This window comes from Globicephala melas, chromosome X, assembly GCF_963455315.2.
Source record: "Globicephala melas chromosome X, mGloMel1.2, whole genome shotgun sequence".
NCBI classification, from domain to species: Eukaryota; Metazoa; Chordata; class Mammalia; order Artiodactyla; family Delphinidae; genus Globicephala; species Globicephala melas.
In genome coordinates, this window is record NC_083335.1 from 64,364,778 (window position 1) to 64,384,911 (window position 20,134).

Genomic DNA, 20,134 nt, shown 5'->3' on the forward strand with positions numbered 1-20,134 from the left:
CAGGCCCTTTAGCAGAGAAAGCCAGTATATGTGTTATGTTTTCATGCACTGATATTGATACTTTTAATTTTACTTTGGACTACAGACATCATTCTAGTCTTCCTCTTTTTGTATTTTAACTTCTTACTGCAACAGAAAGATGGCTCCCATTATCCTCAGTTTATGTACTCAGTTGATCAGTCTTCATTGTATCCACGTGGTTTCAAATTTGCAAACCAAATCATCACAATAAAGAAACCTAACTAGTGTTAAATATTTGTTTAAAGTTCCTTTTGTCTTTAGAATGAAATCATAGCGTCACAGTTCTATATTCAGTAGTTAGTTGGGGAGTTCTGCTTCTGGTAGTGGCAGAGTAGCTCTTTATGGATAAACAGATATCTCTCACAGATACCAATTATTAATTCTGGCCAAAATACTGAACACAATGATGTGAGGAAACTGAACAGTGACACAAAGCGGACACAAATTGGAGTAGGGTCAACCCATGGAAGAAAGAAGTATTAATGGCTGAATTCCCAATTGTTAAGCCTTTTTTCCTTAGGAAAGGTGCCAGTTAGCTCCATCAGTGGAATTTAAGACTTGGATAGCTCTGTCCTTCTGGATATGCTGTTTGAGCTTGCAACCCCACTACTTCTGATAGCCTTCTTGCGACTAAGGTTGAACCAGCATAAAACTCAGCATTTGGTCCAAGGTGGTGGTGTAGGAAGACCCTGATCTCACCCCTCCCCACAGACACACCGAATTTACAGCTACGTAAAGAGTGATGCCTCTTGCAGAAGAACTGAGGTCTGATTAAACAGCTTCTCCACAACAAATGATACAAGGACCACATAGAGATTGGTAGGAGACACAGAGAGAGAGTATTGAAGGGAGCCCCACTTCAGTGTGGTGTACTGCCGTGGCGAGGGATATCACTAAGGGGCCTGTGTACAGACCTGCCTCCCCTGGGGCACAGAGAAAAAACAGTGGTTTAAAGGAGATCTAGACTGTACATGCAGGAAATCCACTTACTAACCCTAGAGTGTCTGCTAAATGGGCAGGGAACTGCTGGAACTATCTCCAGTGTTGAAGGTGCTAGAGAGCACCATTTTTTGTGTTCCTCCTTTACCTTGATAGTGCAAGTGGGAACATAGTCCACGTTCTCTGGCTGGCCTTCCAAGGCCACCTCAGCATACCTCTGGCCCACACAAGCTATAGGCGTCCTACCAAGGCAGCCTGAGTATACAGTGCCCCAGGACCCCCTGGCTCATGACTTATTAGGCTCCAGCCGGCTTGCCAAAGCTGCCTGGCACACACAGACTACACAGGGGATGCTCTTAACTGAGGTTATGCCTTCAAGACCGGGAGAGGTACCTGTTTTGCCTGATGTATAGAAAGAAACACAAAGTCAAACAAAATGGGGACAGAGGAATATGTTCCAAGTGAAAGAACAAGGTAAAACTGCAGAAAAAAATCTTAATGAAATGGAGATAAGTAATTTACCTGATAAAGAATTCAAAGAAATGGTCATAAAGATGCTTACCAAACTAGGTAGAAGAATGGAGGAACACAGTGAGAACTTCAGCAAAGAGAAAATATAAAAAAGAAACAGTCAGAACTGAAGAACACAATATTGGAAAATACAGTAGAGGAAATTATAGTTGATACAGTAGAACACATCAGTGATTTGGAAGACAGAATAGTGGAAACCACCCAATCAGAACAGAAAAAAAGAAGAATTTTAGAAAGTGAGAGTTTAAGGGATCTCTGGGGGGCTTCCCTGGTGGCGCAGTGGTTGAGAGTCTGCCTGCCGATGCAGGGGATGCGGGTTTGTGCCCCGGTCTGGGAGGATCCCACATGCTGCGGAGCGGCTGGGCCCGTGAGCCATGGCCACTGAGCCTGTGCGTCCAGAGCCTGTGTTCCACAACGGGAGAGGCCACAACAGTGAGAGGCCCGCATACTGCAAAAAAAAAAAAAAAAAAAAAAAGGAGATCTCTGGGACATCAGGAGTACTAACATTCTCATAGTAGGGGTAGGGGTCTCAGATGGAGAAGAGAGAGAGAAAGGGACAAAAAATTTACTTAAAGAAATAATGTCTGAAAACTTCCCTAGTCTGGGAGAGGAAACAGACATCTAGGTACAAGAATCACAGAGTTCCAAACAAGGTGAACCCAAGGAGATCCACACCAAACATGTAAGTAAAATGGCAAAAGATAAAGTGAGAATTTTATGGGCAGCAGGAGAAAAACAACTAATCATATACAAGGAAAATCCCATAAAATTATTAGCTGATTTTTCAGCAGAAACTCTGCAAGCCAGAAGGGGGGGGTGGCATGATATATTTAAAGTACTGAAAGTAAAAAAACTTCCAACCAAGAATACTCTACCTGGCAAGGTTATCATTCAGAATTGAAGGAGAGATGGAGTTTCCCAGACAAGCAAAACCTAAAGGAGTTCAGCACCACTAAAATGGCCTTACAAGAAATGTTAAAACGTATTCTTAGGTGGAAAAGAAAAGGCAATAGTTAGAAATAAGAAAATATATGAAAGAAAAAAATCTCACTGGTAAAGGTAAATATATAGTAAATCAGCCACTTACAAAGCTAGTAGGAAGGTTAAAAGACAAAAAGTAGTAAAATCAACTATAACTGCAATAAGTAGCTAAGGGATACACAAAGTATAAAGTTGTAAAATATCATGTCAGAAACAAAATGTTGGGGGGGTAGTAAAAATGTAGTACTTTCAGAATATATTTGAACTTAAGCAACTGTCAGCCTAAATTAAATCACAGTGTGTTTGTGTATGTGTGCGCACGTATCAACCTGATGGTAGCTGCAAACCCAAAACCTGCAATAGATAAACAAAAAATAAAGGAGCCCAAACATAAAGAAAATCATCAAACTACAAGGGAAGAGACTTCCCTGGTGGTCCAGTGTTTAAGAATCTGCCTTCCAACGCAGGGGACGTGGGTTTGATCCCTGGTCAGGGAACTAAGATGCCACGGGGCAGCTAAGTCTGCGTGCTGCAACTACTGAGCCTGTGTGCCGCAACTAGAGAGCCCACACGCCACAACTAGAGAGAAGCCTGTGCGCCACAGCTAAGACCCAAGGCAGCCAAAAAATAAATTAATAAAATATTTTAAAAAAAACTACAAGGGAAGAAACCAAGAGAAGAAAGGAATAGAGAATAACTATAAAAACAAGCAGAAAATAATTAACAAAATGGCAATAGGTAAATCCTTATCAATAACCACTTTAAATATAAATTGACTAAATGCTCCAATCAAAATAGAGATGGCTGAATGGATTAAAAAGCAAGACCCATTTATATGCTGCCTACAAGAGACTCACTTCAGATCTAAAGACAAATAGAGTTGATACTGAAGGGATTGAAAAAGGTATTCAATGCAAAAGGAAACGAAAAGAAAGCAGGGGTACTAAACAAAATGCTACAAAACCAATGCATCAACGAAGAAATCAAAGAGGAAATTAAAAAATACCTTGAGACACATGAAAATGGAAACACAACTTTCCAGAATCTATGGGATGCAGCAAAAGCAGTTCCAAGAGGGAAGATTATAGTGATACAGGCCAACTTCAAGAAAAAAGAAAAATCTCAAATTAAAAAAAATGTAGCTTTACATTTAAAGGGACTAGAAAAAGAAGACCAGAACAAGTCCTGACTTAGTAAAAGGAAAGAAATAATAAAGGTCAGATTGGAAATAATGCACCTGATAGCTCGTCTCCTTCCTCTTAACAGGGTCTTTTGTAGAGTGAAAGTTTTAAATTTTGAGGAAGTCTAATTTATAGATTTCCTTTTGAGGATCATGCTTTTCTTACATATAAAGGAGCTAGAAAAAGAAGAGCAAACAAAACCCAAAGTTAGTAGAAGGAAATAAACCATAAAGATCAGGGCAGAAATAAATGAAATAGAGACTAAAAAATAATAGAAAAGATCAATGAAACTACGAACTAGTTTTCTTTTTGAAAATGTAAACAAAATTGAAAAATCTTAAGTCAGACTCATTGTGAAAAAAAGAGAGTCCAAATAAATAAAATGAGAAAGGAAAGAGGAAAAGTAACAACTTAAACCACATCAATGCAATGAATCCTAAGAGACTATTGTGCCAACAAATTGGACAACATCGAAGAAGTGGATAAATTCCTAGAAACTTACAATTTTCAAGACTGAATCATGGAGAAATACAAAATCTAAACAGACTGATTACTAATGAAATTCAATTAGTGATCAAAAAACTTCCAACAAACAAAAGTTGAAGAGCAGTTGGCTTCATAGGTGAATTCTATCAAACATTTAAAGAAAAATTAATAGTTATCAATATTGTAATAACTTAGTATGGTGACAGATGATAACTAGACTTGTAGGGGTGGTCATTTTATAACGTATAAAATATTGAATCACTATGTTGTGCACCTAAAACTAATATATTAAGTTAATTATTTTTCAATTAAAAGAGTTGAATGGAAACCTGCATTCTTGATGAGGCATAAAGGAATTTAGGGAGACCACAGTATGTTTAGTAAAATGAGAGGGGAGATCCCACCTAGAAGAGAGCTACAGTTTGGGAGCTCTGGAACCTGCAAAAACTCTTGCCATATCTGGTTGATTCACAAGTGCAGCCCAGATTCTAGGTAGCCCAGTTAGGGCTAAAAGAACAGAATAAAGCTTTCAGCTGCTTACACTAGAGGGTATATATTTTGGGGTTTGATTTCAGGTAAGCTGACTATCCGCTATTAACAAAAATAACAACTGTAACAGCATGCAGTGTTTTCACTGTATCTTTAAAAATGTCCAGTACCCAATCTGAAATAAAAAGAGGAAATTGTGACTCATGTTCAAAAGGAAAGGCAAGCAGTAGAGACAATCCACATATGTCTCAAATGTTGAAATTAGCAAGCAAGAATATTAAAGCAGCTATTGCAACTATGCTTTAGTATAATAAAGCAAATACATTTATGTTGAACGGACAGGTAAGAAATCTCAGTACAAACATAGAAAATGTAAAAAAGAACCAATTTGAAATTCTAGAACTGAAAAATAAATTTCTGAATAACAAATCATTGTTTGTACTTAACAGGAGATTAGAGATAGCTGTAGTAGTGTCAGTAAATTTGATGATAGTCTAATAGAAATTATCCAAAATGAGAATAGAAAACATTGAAAAATAAGAAGTGTGCAGAACACTTGCTCTTCAGATCCTTTCCCCAATAAATCTGTGTAGTTATCCACCAAATACATGTAAAGAATAGGAATGTTTAATGATAGAGAAAAAAATGTTGATAGAAACTCTCAGTTGGCCCAGTGTTTTGTAGTTAGCCGTATACTAATCTTGCATATACTTTGATACATTTTTACCTTCTTACTTCATTTTTGTGGTGCTATTTTAAATTCCCTGGTTTTTAAATTTCAGATTCCAATTGTTCATTGCAGGAATTCACTTATGTTTTTTATGTCGACCTTGTATCCTGTGAACTTGCTCTAGGTAGCTTCTTTTTCATCTTTTAGATTTATTGGAATTTTCTACCTAATCTGGTTGTCTGCAAATAGGGTCACGTTTATTTCTTCCGTTCCATCTCTTTGCCTTTTAATTCCTTTTCTTGCCTCATTATGCTGGGTAGGACTTTCTGTATTTTCCATTATTATGTTGAAGAAGAATGATGATAGCAGACATCTTGGTGTTTCTGATGTTAGTAGGAAAGCGTTCAGCTCTTTCACCATTAAGTATGATGGTTACTGTATAAGATTTTTGTAAATATTCTGTCAAGTTGAGGAAGTTCCCCTCCCCTAGTTTTCTGAGTTTTTCCCCTAAAGTGGTATTTTTATTGAGATGGATGTAGATTCATATGCAGTTGTAACACACACACAGCTCTTACACACTTTTCCCAGTTTCTCACAATAGCAACATTCTACAGAAGTATAACATATTGTCAGTTAACCACGTTATTGATATCTACCAATCTGATTTAGATTTCCTCAGTTTTACTTGTACTTTTGTGTTTTTGTTAAGTTCTATACAGTTTGATTACCTTGAGTTGATTCATGTATCCACCACCACAGTCAACATGCAGATTCCTTATCTTGCCCTTTTATAATCATGCTCAGCTCCCTACCCCTACTCCTACCTGTGCCTAACACCTGGAAATCACTAATTTGTCCTCCATTTCTAAATTGTTTTTCATTTTAAACATGTTCTATAAATGGAATCCTATAGTATATGACATTTGGGGATTGGGTTTTTTCACTTAGCATAATTCCCTTGGGATTCAGCCAGGTTGTTGCATGTGTCAATAGTTCTCTCCTTTTTATTGCAATGTGTAGTTTTCTATGGTATGGATGTACCACAGTTTAACCATTTACCCATTAAGGGACATCTGGGATGATCCCAGATTTGGGCTGTTACAAATAAAGCTGCTGGTAAACATTAGTGTACAGGTTTTTGTGTCAACATAAGTTTTCATTTCTCTGGGATAAATACCCAGGAGTGCAGTTGGTGTGTCATAGGATGGTTGCATGTTTTTTTTTTTTTTTAAGGACACTCCTAAATTGTTTTCCAGAGTGGCTATACCATTTTATATTCTCACAGCAATGTATGAAGGATCAATTTCTCTGCATCCTCTCCAGCATTTGGTTTTACCACTATTTTAAAAAAAATTTAGACATTCTGATAGATACCTAATGATATCTCAGTGTGGTTTTAATTTGCATTTCCCTAATGACTACTAAAACTTTTAACACCATTATTGAGATATAATTTACTTACAATACAATTCACCAGTTTAAAGTGTACAATTCAGTAGTTTTTAGTATGTTCACAAATACATGCAGCCGTCACCACAGTAAATTTTATAATGTTATTATCACTTGAAAATGAAACTCTGTACTCTTTAGATATCACCCCCTACCCCCAGCCTTAAGCAACCACTAATCTACTTCCTTGTCTTTATAGATTTCCCTATTTCAGACTTTCTTATGAATGGCATTCTATTACATGTGGTTCTTTGTGACTGGCTTCTTTCACTTAGTATAATGTGTTTAAGGTGTATTTATGTTGTAGTGCATATTAGTACTTCATTTCTTTTTATGACCAAATAACATTCCTTTATATGGATATACCACATTTGTTTGTTGATGGACAATAACATCTTGTTTCTACCTTTTGGCTATTATGAATAATGCTACTATAACATTTGTGAACAAGTTTGTGTGTGGCCATATATTTTCATTTCTCTTAGGAGTGGAATTGCTGAGTTATATGGTAACTCTGTTAAATCCTTTGAGGAAATATCAAACTGTTTCCCAAAGTGGCTACACCATTGCATATTCCCCCCAGCAGTGTATGAGGATTCTGATTTCTCTGCATCCTTGCCAACAGTAGTTGTTATCTGACTTTTTAATTTTAGCCATCGTAGTACATGTGAAGTCGTGTCTTATTATGGTTTTGGTTTTCATTTTGCCTAATGGTTAATGATGTTGAGCATCTCTTCATGTGCTTATTGGTAGTTTGTATATATTCCTTAGAGAATTATCTATTTAGATCCGTTGCTCATTTTTAATTGGGTGTTTGTCTTTTTATCATTGATTTATAAGAATTCTTTATATATTCTAGACTTTTATTATGATAAAACTACACAATATAAAATTCACTATTTTAACCAATTTTAAGTATACAGTTCTATGGCATTAAGTACATTCACACTGTTGTGAAACCATCACTACCATCCATCTCCAGAACTTTTTCGTCTTCTCTACCTGAAACTCTGTACCCATTAAAATCACTAACTTCCCAATCCCCTTTACCCCCAGTCCCTGGCAACCACTATTCTACGTTCTTTCTCTATGAATATGACTACTTTAGGAACCTCATATAAGTGGGGTCATACGGTATTTGTCCTTTTGTGTCTGGCTTATTTTACTTGGCATAATGTCTTCAAGGTTAATCAGTGTTGTAGCATGTATCAAAATTTTCTTCTCTTTTAAGGCTGAATAGCATTCTGTTGTGTATATGTATGTATTTCTTTAATTTTCTTGATGATGTCCTTTGAAGCACAAATGTTTTTAGTTTTGATAAAGTCCAGCGTATCTATTTTTATTCTTGTTGCTCATACTTATGGTGTCATGTCTAAGGATCTATTTCTAAATCTGGGGTCACAAAGATTTACCCCAATATTTTCTTGAAAGAGTTTTATAGTTTAGGCTCTTATGTTTAGGTTTTTAATGATGCATTTAGAGTTAATTTTTGTATGTGGTGTAAGGCAGGTCTCCAACTTAACTTTTTGCGTGTGGATACACAGTTGTGCCATACTGTTTGTTGAAAAGATTATTCTCTCCCTTCTGAATGGTCTTGGCATGCTGTTGGAAATCAGTTGACCATAGATATATGGGTTTATTTCTGAACTTTCATTTCTTTCATTTCTGATTTTTATATCTGTTCTTTTGCCTGTAGTACACTGTACTGATTATAGTTGTTTTACACTAAGTTTTAGAATCTTGAAGTGCGAGTCTTCCTATTTTGTTTTTCCTTTTGAAGGTTGTTTTGACTATTCTGGGTCCATTTTAATTCTACATGAATTTTAGAATGAGCTTGTCAATTTCTACAAAGAAGTCGAGTGAGATTCTGACAGGGATTGCCTTTTTTTAAAAATTGTAGATCAATTTGTGGAGTATTGCCATCTTAATGTTGTCTTCTATTTCATGACCATGCAGTGTTTTACCACTGATTTAAGTCTTTAATTTCTTTCAATGATGTTTTGTAGTTTTCAGAGTATAAGTTTTTAACTTCTCTTGTTAAATTTATTCCTAAGCATTTTATTCTTTTTGATGGTATTATAAATGGATTGTTTTATTTTCAGATCATTCTTTGCAAGTGTACAGAAATACAGTTGACTTCTGTATATTGTTCTCACATCCTTCAACCTTTCTGAACTCATTTACTAGTTGTAATATTTTAATGGATTTCTTGAGACTTTCTCTATTCAAGATAATGTCTCCAAAGACAGTTTTACTTCTTCCTTTTCAGTCTGGCTGCCTTTTATTTCTTTTCTCTTGCTTACTTGCTCTGGCTAGAATCTCCATTACAATGTTAAATGGAAGTGGCAGGAGAGGATTTCCTTCTCGTATTCTGATCTTAGAGCAAAAGCATTCAGTCTTTTACCATTAAGTATGATGTTACCTGTGGGTATTTTGTAGCTTGCTGTGGAAGTTTCCTTTATTAAGAGTTTAAAAAAATAAATTATATTCTTTAGAGCAGTTTTAGGTACACAGAAAAATTGAGTGGAACGTACAGAAATTTCCTATTATGTGTCCACACACATGCACAGCCTCCCCCACAACCACAGTTGTACATCTGTTACAGTTGATGAACCTACAGTGAGTGACAAGTCATTATCATCTAAAACCCATAGCTTGCATTGGATTTCACTCTTGATGTTGTACATTCTAGGGATTTTGACAAATGTGTAATGACATCTATCTATCATTATAGTATCACACAGGTTAGTTTCACTGTGAAGCTGTACACCTCAGATTGGGACTTGAACTCAGTCCCACCTCAGATGGGACTAAAACCCAGTTGTGCCTCAGATGGGACTTGAACGTGCAACCTCTGGCTTAGGAGGGGACTCAAACCCTCCCAAGCTGAAACTGCACACCTGGTCTCAGGACTCAGTGAAGCTCAGATTTTTATGTCTCAGCACAGAAGTAATTCAGCGAGAGGCAAAGTGACAGGCAAGAAGTAGATTTATTAATGTAAGATGCATGTGAAGTATACAAGCAGGCAGGCAAGAGGGCTGTGCCCTGAGAACTAAGTTGGCTACATTTTTACAATCAAAGGAAAAGTGGGAAAGGAGAGAAGACCACCTTCTTCCTCTTCCTTTGTAAAGATGTTGCAGGAAAATGGGGTGCAAGAGGATGGTCATGTTCCAGGTCTTGGGTGAGTTCCTGGGATGTGCTGCCAAGTGAAGGTCCCTGGCTTCGTGCAGGAAAGAATTCAAGAGCGAGCCATAGTGAAGTGAAAGTAGGTTTATTGAGCGAGATACACATTCCGTAGGCAGAATGCGGTTCATCTCAGAAGGTGAGAGAGCAGCCCTGGGAGCTACACAATCCATAAGGTGTGGGCCACCTCAGAAGTAGAGAGGCCCTGGGGTGTGGGGGGTGTTTATTTTTTATGGGTTTGGTAATTTCATAGGCTAATGAGTAAGAGGTTTATTCCAACTATTTTGGGGAAGGGGCGGGGATTTCCAGGAATTGAGTCACTGCCTACTTTTTGGCCTTTTATGATTAGCCTAGGAACTGTCATGGTGCCTTGTGGGTGTGTCATTTAGCATGCTAATGTATTACAGTGAGTGTATAACAAGGCTCAAGGTCTACTGGAAGTCGAATCTTCCACCATCTTGGGCCTACTTGGTTCTAACCAGTTTTTGTCGTATCCTCAATGGCTCTCATTCTTTTAATGGTTGTGCCCTGCCACCCTCCCTCCTGTCTCAAGTGCACTAAAAATCCTCTGTTCCATCTATCCATCCTTCCCCCTGTCCCCGCCCCCAAATCCATGGCAACCATTGATCTTTTTCTGTCTCCGTAGTTTTGTCTTTTCCAGAACGTCATATAGTTGGAATCGTACAGTATGTAATCTTTTCAGATTGGCTTTTTTCACATAGTAATATACAATACATTTAAACTTCCTTCATGTCTTCTCATGGCTTGGTAGCTCATTTCTTTTTAGAGCTGAATATTATTCCATTGATTGGATGTAACACAGTTTATCCAATTCACCTTTTGAAGGATATCTTGGTTGCTTCCAAATTTTGACAATTATGGGAAAAAAGCTACTTACGAAGGTGTTTTCTTTTTTTTTTTAAGGTTTTCAAAATAACATTTATTTCTTAAAAGTTAACATGTGCATAATAGGAAACCAAAGAACACAAGAAGCAAAAAACAAAGTCATCCTCCATCACAAGCAGTTTACCATTTGATGTGTCCTTCTAGGTCTCGTTTGTGTATTTAAACACAACTAAGCATCCATTTTTATGTAATTAAGATCATACAGTTATGTATCATGCTTTTTCACACATCATGAATATTTACCATTTCAAAGTCCCAAAGTTATGAGTATTTTGATAACCAAAAATACACTACACCAACTCAATCTGGAAGGAAAAAAAATGTAATCCTTTTTTGGTGACAAAAACTTCAGAAAAGACAAAAATGGCAACAGGCCTCTAGATAAAGATATTGGCAGAGTTATGATTAAAATACTACATTCCCTTAACGTTCAATTAAAAATGAGACATAAAGCAACAGCGTACCCAAAGTATAATGCTTTTAAGAGGATTCATTATCTGATCTAAACTATTAAAGTATTAGCAAGGAGGTATGTTTCCACTGAATTACTTAACAATGTATTCCTATAGTACAGCTAAGAGATGCACACACATCAATGGTTATCATCAAAATATAAAAAGGAACACATCCACGTACTTCCCTCCCTTTTATACTGCCTTCTGCCCCTCTGCTGCCAACCTAATGAACAAGTCCTGGTGTACGTTTCTCAGATGGTTTAACAATTCCATGTCCAAGATGCTACTTTTTTACCAATTATAACAAAGATACTTACAAATTGGTTAATTCACTAGCTCTACTTTTTATCATACATTGTCACCTCAGGACTCCTAAAAAGCCTAGATGTTGCAAAATAATGAATGAACCTTGTCCATAGTAAGCATTGGTACTTTACAAAAATGCACATTTAGACCTATGGTTATAACCTAAAACTGTCTTCTAGATATGGAGATATTAGCTAAGAGCCCTTCCCTTCACCCTTCCTCTTACCCCTCCTCCAGCATATCAGCAACTAAGTACAGGACTATATCTAGCTCCAAGAGGTGGATTAACATAGACGCTCCCAGAAGACACAGCCCTTCCTAAAAACCAACAAAAGGGCATTTATTAAGGGGTTATTTTACTACCTCTACTTTTAATATACTTTGGGCATTAGGACTTGCTTATTCTTTGATACACAGCAATATTAACTAAAACACACAAATAGAACACTGGTTAGACAATCTGAACTTGTCTAAAGACTCATGGGCACAGATCCCTTCTCTGTACTTCCTTCCTGTCTGCTCCCGCCTCCCCACCACCCAGTGAATAGTCAGCTTACTCTACAAGACTCAAGTTTAACAATTTCCACTCCCCAATACAACCATTCCTATGAATTAACAGAAAAAAAAACTTAAAAGGTGTTACTTTTAACTCTCTATTTTCAACATATGTTGTGTACTTTTACACATCTAGAAAGATTAGATGTTTCAAATACAGATTTAACTTTGTCCACTATGTATACACGTAGTAGCACTGAAGAAACTGCACACAAAGGCTATAGTCACAAAATGTCTCCTAAACAGGAACACTCTGGCCTAGAAGCTTCCCCTTCTCATCTCTATCAACCCAGTGGACAAGAATAATAAGCAACTGTAATGCTTAGAGGGGATTTTAACAATTTTACTTCCTCCAGTTGTTTTCAGAAGTCTTTCCTATGAATTTTAACACGAAGTGTACACAATGTATTTATCGGCTATTTTTGTCATACACTGGCAACCTCTTTAACATCTAGGAAGACTAGATGTTGTAAATTTGGACCCTCTGTCCTTTATGTACACTATGTACACAGCCAAGTAAAACAAAACACAGAGACACACCAGACAATGGTTAGTCTTGGTATAAAGCCCTTTACACTTTCTTCTTTCTCCCTGAACCAGCACAAATAAAATAATGTGTACTGCTCAGAGATGTGGTTTGATCATTTTGATCACTCCATTTCTAAAAGACAGTATTTCATATGAATTTTAACAAAAGGATATATCTACAAAATATGTTACTTCACTACCTCTACTTTTAACATACTTTGTGCACTTCTAAACATCTAGAAAGACTAGATGTTTCAAATAAGGACTAAAGTTTGTCCACTATATACACAGTAGTGTTGAATAAACTACACACATGTAACAGTGGTTAGGTCTGAAAGTGTCTTCTACATAGGAACATTCTAATCTAGAACACTTCATTTCTCCCAGTACCTCCTTTCTGTCATCCATCCAACATTGGGCAAGTACAGGCACAGGTGTCACTTAGATGTGATTTACAATTTCACTTCCAAAGGCCCTTTTCAATGAATTCAATGAAGACGGCCTTTCAATGAATTTTAACACAAAGTGTACAAAATGTGTTAGTTTACTAACTCTACTTTTGTCATACATTGGCAACCTCTTTAATATCTAGAGACTAGATATTATAAAATTGGGACCCATTGGTCCAGTATATACAAAATATATACAGTAAAGTTAAACAAAATGCATGTAACATATAGAGCAATGGATAAGTTGAAATGTTCTAGTACCTGCTAGCAAAACATCTTTTGCAGTCTTCCCTCCCACCTCCCTAAACCCAATGAACAAGCACAGAGTATACTGTTCAGAGAGGAGGTTTAACAATTCCATTTCCAAAGACAGTGTTTCCCATCAGTTTTTAAAAGCTATTTACAGGAAGCATTATTCTACTAAAACTACTTTTAAATACATCAAGCACTTCTAAACATCTAGAAAGAATAGATATTTCATATAAGAACTTACTTGTCCACTATGTACACAGCACTGTTAAATAAAATTGCACACATGTAACAATGGTTATAATCTGAGGTATCGTCTAAATATGACCATTTGGCCTGAACCATTTCCTCCCTCACTTCCTTCTCTCCACCGCCAATCCAGTGGACAAGTACATGCGTATGTAATGCTTAGAGGTGGCTGAACAAATTCATATCCAAAAGTCATTTACAGAAGACAAGCTTTCCTATGAATTTCAATAAAGTATACAAAATGTGCTAATACACTGGCAACCCCTTTAACATCTAGAGACTAGATGTTGCAAAACTAGGACTCAATTTGTCCATTATATACACTATATACACAGCAAAACAAAATGAACATACAAAAAATGGTTTTGTCTGAAAATGTCCTGGTATGAACACACTAGCATATTACCTTTTGCAATTCTTTCCCTCCCTCCTCCAAACCACTGAACAAGTATAGACAATAGTATACTGCTCAGACAGGTGGTTTAACTTCCCAAAGACAGTACTTCCTGTGAATTTTAGCAAAAAGATATTTACAAAGTGATATTTTACTACCTCTACATTTAACATACGTTGGGCACTTGTAAACATCTAGATGGACTAGATGTTTCAAATAAGGACTTAATTTGTCCACTATATACAGAGCAGTACTGAATGAACTGCACACATGTAACAGTTATAATCTGAAACTGTCTTCAAAATACCAGCATTCTAGCCATTCTAAGACCAACCCCCTTCTCTCTCTCCCCCCCACCAACCCAGAGGGCTATCATGCTCAAATTTTCAGAAGACAATCCTTCCTAGAAATTTTAACACAAAATGTACAAAATGTATTATTTACTATTTTTGTCATACACTGCCAACCTCTTTAACATCTAGAAAGACTAGATGTTGTAAATTAGGACTCATTTGTCCATTATACACACTATATACACAGCAAAGTGAAACAAAATGCAGGAACATAAAAAAGACAATGGTTAATCTTGCCTCACTATAAACACACTGGCACAGAGCTCTTTGCACTTCCTTCTCCTCCCCGCGACCTTGAACCAGTGCACAAACAAACACAGTGCATACTGCGTACTGTTCAAAAAGGTGGTTTGGCCACCCCTCCCCCCACAAAACAACATTTCATACGAATTTTAACAAAAAGATATTTACAAAATGTCTTTTTACTACCTCTACTTTGAACATATATCAGGCACTTTAGAAGATCTAGAAAGACTAGCTATTTCAAAAAAGTACTTATGGTCAACTACACATACAGTAGTAAGGAGTAAAATGCACACACAAAACAATGGTTCTAATATGCAAATGTTTTCTGTGACCAGTCTGGCACAGAACCTTCTTTTCTTCCTCCTCAACGTCTTCCATTCCATGTCCTCTAACCCACTGAACAAACGTGGACCTCTGTGGCTCCTGATGTTGCCTCTAGAGGTAGTCAAACAACTCCATTTCGAAAAGTCATTTCCAGAAGACATTTCTTTTCTACGGTTTTTTTTTAAAGAAACAAATGGGCATTTACAAGACATGTGACTTTAACTCTATAATACGTCGGCAACCTCTTCACATCTAGAAGGCCTATATGTAGAGAAAAGTTTTCTTTCCAAAGGTTGGGGGGAAAGTTGAGAGCAGCTTTTTCATATTATATACACAGGCCTTCTATAAACGGCCAGTAAATCTTCCCAAAGGGTGGCTGGCACTTCCTGTTGGCCGCGTGTGGTACGTTATAATACCATTTCTATCTTCCGACAGCGAGGTCTTGGTAGAACGATGACCAACCGCCCGATGACCCGCTAACGTTCCACCCATCGTCGACCGGGGCTCCGCTCACCTTCCGGGCCTGTTAAGGCCTTTGTCTGTCATTGTCCGGACGATGTGAGGTCTCGTCCAACTGGGGCAGAGAGGTCACCTCAGGTCCCGGATCCGCGCGGGCTCCAAGGCCGAAGGGTGGCTGAGCTGGCGTCCACATAGAGCCCCCTTCCCAGGCCCTCGAAGCTCTAATGGCCCTCCGCAGTGTTCCAGTGGCCTCTATTTTTCTCACCCTGCCACGCCCAACGCCCAAAGGCGCGACGTCCTCCGTGGCGTGACGGAGGCTTGCCTAACCCCTGCAGCGTGGGGTCAAGAGACCCGGCGGTGGGTGGGATCTGGGCTCCGAGGGGCCGCCGCCATTAGGTCGTGGAAGTGGCGGTGCGGGAGCAGTTTGTTGCTGCTTCCAGGCTCGGGCCCTGCCAGTGGGCGGCTGCGGCGAGGGCTCTGGGGCTCGGTAAGACACAGCCTGAGCTTGTCCCGGGGGCCCCCCAGTTCACCTGCCGACCAGAGGCCGGAGGGCCTGGAGGGCCCCGGGCTAGAAGGCCGCGATCCGCTTCTCACCGCGCTCTCTGCCGGAACTCGAAGGTGTTTATATAAGTAAAAATATTTAAAACCATCTGTGTGCAGTCCATCTGAGTGGACTTTATTTTCAACTTATTTGGGTAGATATCAAGGAGTGTGATTGCTGGATCATGTGGTAAGAGTTTGGTTAATTTTGTAAGATATTGCCAAAAGTTGCTGGACCATTTTGCATTTTTTTGAGCGGTGAATGAGAGTTCCTATTTCTTCACATCCTTACCAGCATTTTGTGTTGTCAGTGTTCTGCATTTTGTCCATTGTAATAGGTATATAGTGTTATCTTATTTTTTAAATTTCCAATTCCCGAGTGACATATGATGTGGAGCATCTTTTCATATGCTCATTTTCCATTTGCATATATTTGGTAAAATGTCTTCAGATCTTTTGCCTGCTTTTAATCATGTTGTTTATATTATTATTGTTGAGTTTTGGGTTTTTTATATATTTTAGATAATAGTTCTTTATTAGATATGTCTTTTGCAAGTATTTTCTCGCAGTCTGTAGCAGAAAGACATGTCTTTCATTCTTTTGAAGTTTGCTAGTATTTTATTAAGGACTTTTACATCTGTATTCATAAGTGATGTTGGTCTTTTTGTGGTATCTTTTCTGGTTTGGTACGATACTGGTCTCATTGAATGAGTTAGGATGTGTTCCCTCCTTTTTTACTAGAAGAGTTTGTGAAAAATTGGTGTTAATGCTTTTTTTCTTTTTGAACGTTTGGTGTAATTTGGTGGTGAAACCATCTGGACCTTTGCTTTTCTTTGTGGGTAGTTTTTTGATTACCAATTCAGTCTTTTCAGTTATAGGTCTATTCACATTGTCTCTTTATTCTTGTGTCAACTTCAGTAGTTTGTGTGTGTTTAGGAATTTGTCCATTTCATTTAGGTTATCTAATTTTTTGGCATACAGTTGTTCATGATATTTCTTTATAATCCTTTTATTTCTTTAAGGTAAGTAGTGGCATCCTCTCTTTAATTTTTCATTCTAGTAATTTGAGTCTTGTCTCCTTTTTTTCTTGGTCCATCTAGCCTAAGTTTTTTTTTTTTCAGTTTTATTCATCTTTCCAAAGAACTTATTTTGGTTTTGTTGATTTTTCTCTATTGTTTTCTATTCCCTGTTTCATTAATTTCTATTCTAATCTTTATTATTTCCTTCCCTCTGCTTCCTTTAGGAAGTTGTTTTTCTTTTTTTAGTGTCTTATGGTAAAGGAAAATACAGTTAATGTGATTTTATTTTTAGTAGAAGATGGAACTTAAATTTTCTTCTAAGAGAAAAACCTTGAACAATTACAGTAGGAAATATTTTGATTACAAACTGCTCTTTTCAGAAATGCTGTTTCAGAAGGGATTAGCGTGTCAAAAGAGAGTGATTTTAATCAGAAAACTCTTTTTTTTTGGTTTTTTACATGAATTTCTTTTTAACATCTTTATTGGAGTATAATTGCTTTACAATGGTGTGTTAGTTTCTGCTTTATAACAAAGTGAATCAGTTATACGTATACATATGTTCCCATATCTCTTTCCTCTTGCGTCTCCCTCCCTCCCACCCTCCCTGTCCCACCCCTCTAGGTGTTCACAAACTACCGAGCTGATCTCCCTGTGCTATGTGGCTGCTTCCCACTAGCTATCTATTTTACGTTTGGTAGTGTATATATGTCCATGCCACTCAGAAAACTCTTTTTTAACCAAAGCAATATTATTTAAAAAAAATTTATTGGAGTATAGTTGATAGAAAACTCTTATATTTTAATGTGAGTAAAGTACTACCAATACTGCCATACTACATAGTTTGAAAAATAGGTTCATGGAATCGTAGGTATTGGTGTTCTATTTGATAATGCACCAAAGAGATAAATAATGTTTTTACTTCTTCTCTTTTAAGATAAAGTCAGTGGTTCTGGAAATAACTCTGATATGATGGAAAACAGCAAGGAAGAGGTAAGAATAATTTGAAGCATTTAAAAGATATTTATTAATTAATGCTAATCAACTAGAGTATGTCATCAGGTTGCTTTTATTTAATACATGCATGTGTTTGAGTTTACTGTTATACCCAAGTATTATTACAGTACTTCATTTTGGGTCGTTGTCCACTTTTTGATGGTGTTCATTGTTTTTGTTATTGTTGTGGTTTGCTTCAGCTGTATAGCTAAAGTCAGACAACTGAAGGCTTGCTAACAGATAGGTATTTGAGTGTTATTATATTGCAACAGTGGTGCCCAAGGTGGTTGTTATGGGCATGACCCCATGGTTCTGAGATCTCTCAAAACTGAGTATTTTAGAGTCTCTTAAGCAGTATTATTGGAACCCATCCTGAGGTCCTTCACCTGATACCCCAGCCTACACTACAGTTTTAGGATTCTTCCCACCTAGTGTAAAAAATTGAATCCAATAAAATATACTGATTATATTGGCAAAACCAAGGTAAATTTAGTATCTCAAAGGAAATCGTAGAAGGTATTCTGTGCCATATGTTAGGACAGAGAAAGTGACACATGTTTAGATCCTTAAAACTCTCTGCCCCTGTTGGGATCTGATTACCTCTACACCTTTGTTTTGTCTTTGTTGGCTTAGGCCGAGATCATGATATAGCAGTGTATCATCTTCTGTACCTCAAAATTCAACAGTAACAATTTAATGAAAAAAATTAATCTTAAATCAAGGAAACTTGAGAGTAAATTAGAATTAGTTTTTGAAGTTCCTTTTAGAAAAATACTTCAGGCATAAAAATTATATCTCATTCTATCACTATATTAGACATCTTGGTATAGGGAAACAGTGAATTGTAGGGATGTTTCTCTGAGAGTTTTACTCACCTTTGTATTTATTTCTCGCATTTAGGGAGCTAGCTCTTCAGAAAAATCCAAATCATCAGGATCATCACGATCAAAGAGGTTGGTTGATGTTGAAGGGAAAAAAGTTACTTTCTTTTTCAGGTTGTTTTATTTTCTTTTTCTTAGAATAATCTTTTTTTCTAAACTTAAAGCACTCTGTTCTCAGTAAACTATTTTATACAAACATATATATTTTTAAAAGGGCAGTATAGTATAATGAATCTCTTGTATCCATCACTTGACTTTTAATTTTAATTAAAAATTTCCCAGGAGGGGATTTATTATATATTAGTGGCCCTGGCAATATGTAGATAATTTCTGTCAGATAATATATGTGCTTTAAAAACAAGGAGAAAAGGGGAAATGAAATGTTGAATGCCTCATGAGGCAATCTGAGTTTTTTAGGGTTATATGAAATTGTCTAGGATGGGGACTGGTAGCCATCATAGTTATGAGGAAGTTATAAGAAGATCAAAGAGTGGTTCAAATACTTGTCTGTGTTAAATTGTCAAAGTGAATTGTACGTAACAACTGAAACTACTTCAAAGCATAATGTAATGCATAATATAACTGTGGAGTGTAGTTTGTATTAGAAGTTTGCAATTTATTCTATTGGACTTTTACTTTTTTGAACCAGTGGAAATGTCTCTTAATAATCACAGCTTGCTTGTTATTAACTTATTCCCTAAAGTAGTGATTCTTAAATAGGAGTTCCCTTTAAAATCTTCCTCATAGCTTTTTCAGAATGCACATGCTCTGATCCTCCCAAGACCTACTAAATCATAATATTCAGTTATATGGTATAGAGATGTATGCTTCCCTAGGTGATTCTGATATGTATCCCTGGTTAAGAGCCACTGCTTAATCTAAACATGTTATTTATGTTACTTGGGTGTTTTTCCAATAGCAGAAATGTCCATAATTCTGTGGACTTAATTCTCTCATAGGAAACCTTCAATTGTAACAAAGTATGTAGAATCTGATGATGAAAAACCTTTGGATGAAACTGTAAATGAAGATGCTTCTAATGAAAATTCAGAAAATGATATTACTATGCAAAGCTTGCCAAAAGGTAAAGTGTATTAATTTTTCATATGAAGTTAAAGTTGAAATGCATTTTTAAATGTCATTATTATAAAATTGGAACTTGATTACTTTAAGCTGTGTGTGAAGGACCAAACCTAATATTTTGATAGTGATGGTCTGGAAATGTATTAGTATGGTAATGATAATGTGTGTTACTGAGGTTCAAAATTTAGAATATTCAGTCAGGTTTGATAAGAAGA

The 20,134-nt window shown here is 36.8% G+C and overlaps 1 protein-coding gene across 6 annotated transcripts in view; it reads left to right on the plus strand.

Annotated features, from left to right (window-relative positions):
• ATRX (ATRX chromatin remodeler) overlaps positions 1–20,134 on the plus strand; it is a 249,016-nt gene that overhangs the window by 56,758 nt on the left and 172,124 nt on the right. For all 6 annotated transcript variants that reach the window (XM_030849631.2, XM_030849624.2, XM_030849626.2 and 3 more), the window contains 3 exons: positions 17,897–17,952; positions 18,856–18,908; positions 19,796–19,920. In XM_030849631.2, coding sequence (XP_030705491.1) covers positions 17,897–17,952; positions 18,856–18,908; positions 19,796–19,920 — 234 coding nt within the window. The remainder of the gene's footprint in view (positions 1–17,896; positions 17,953–18,855; positions 18,909–19,795; positions 19,921–20,134) is intronic.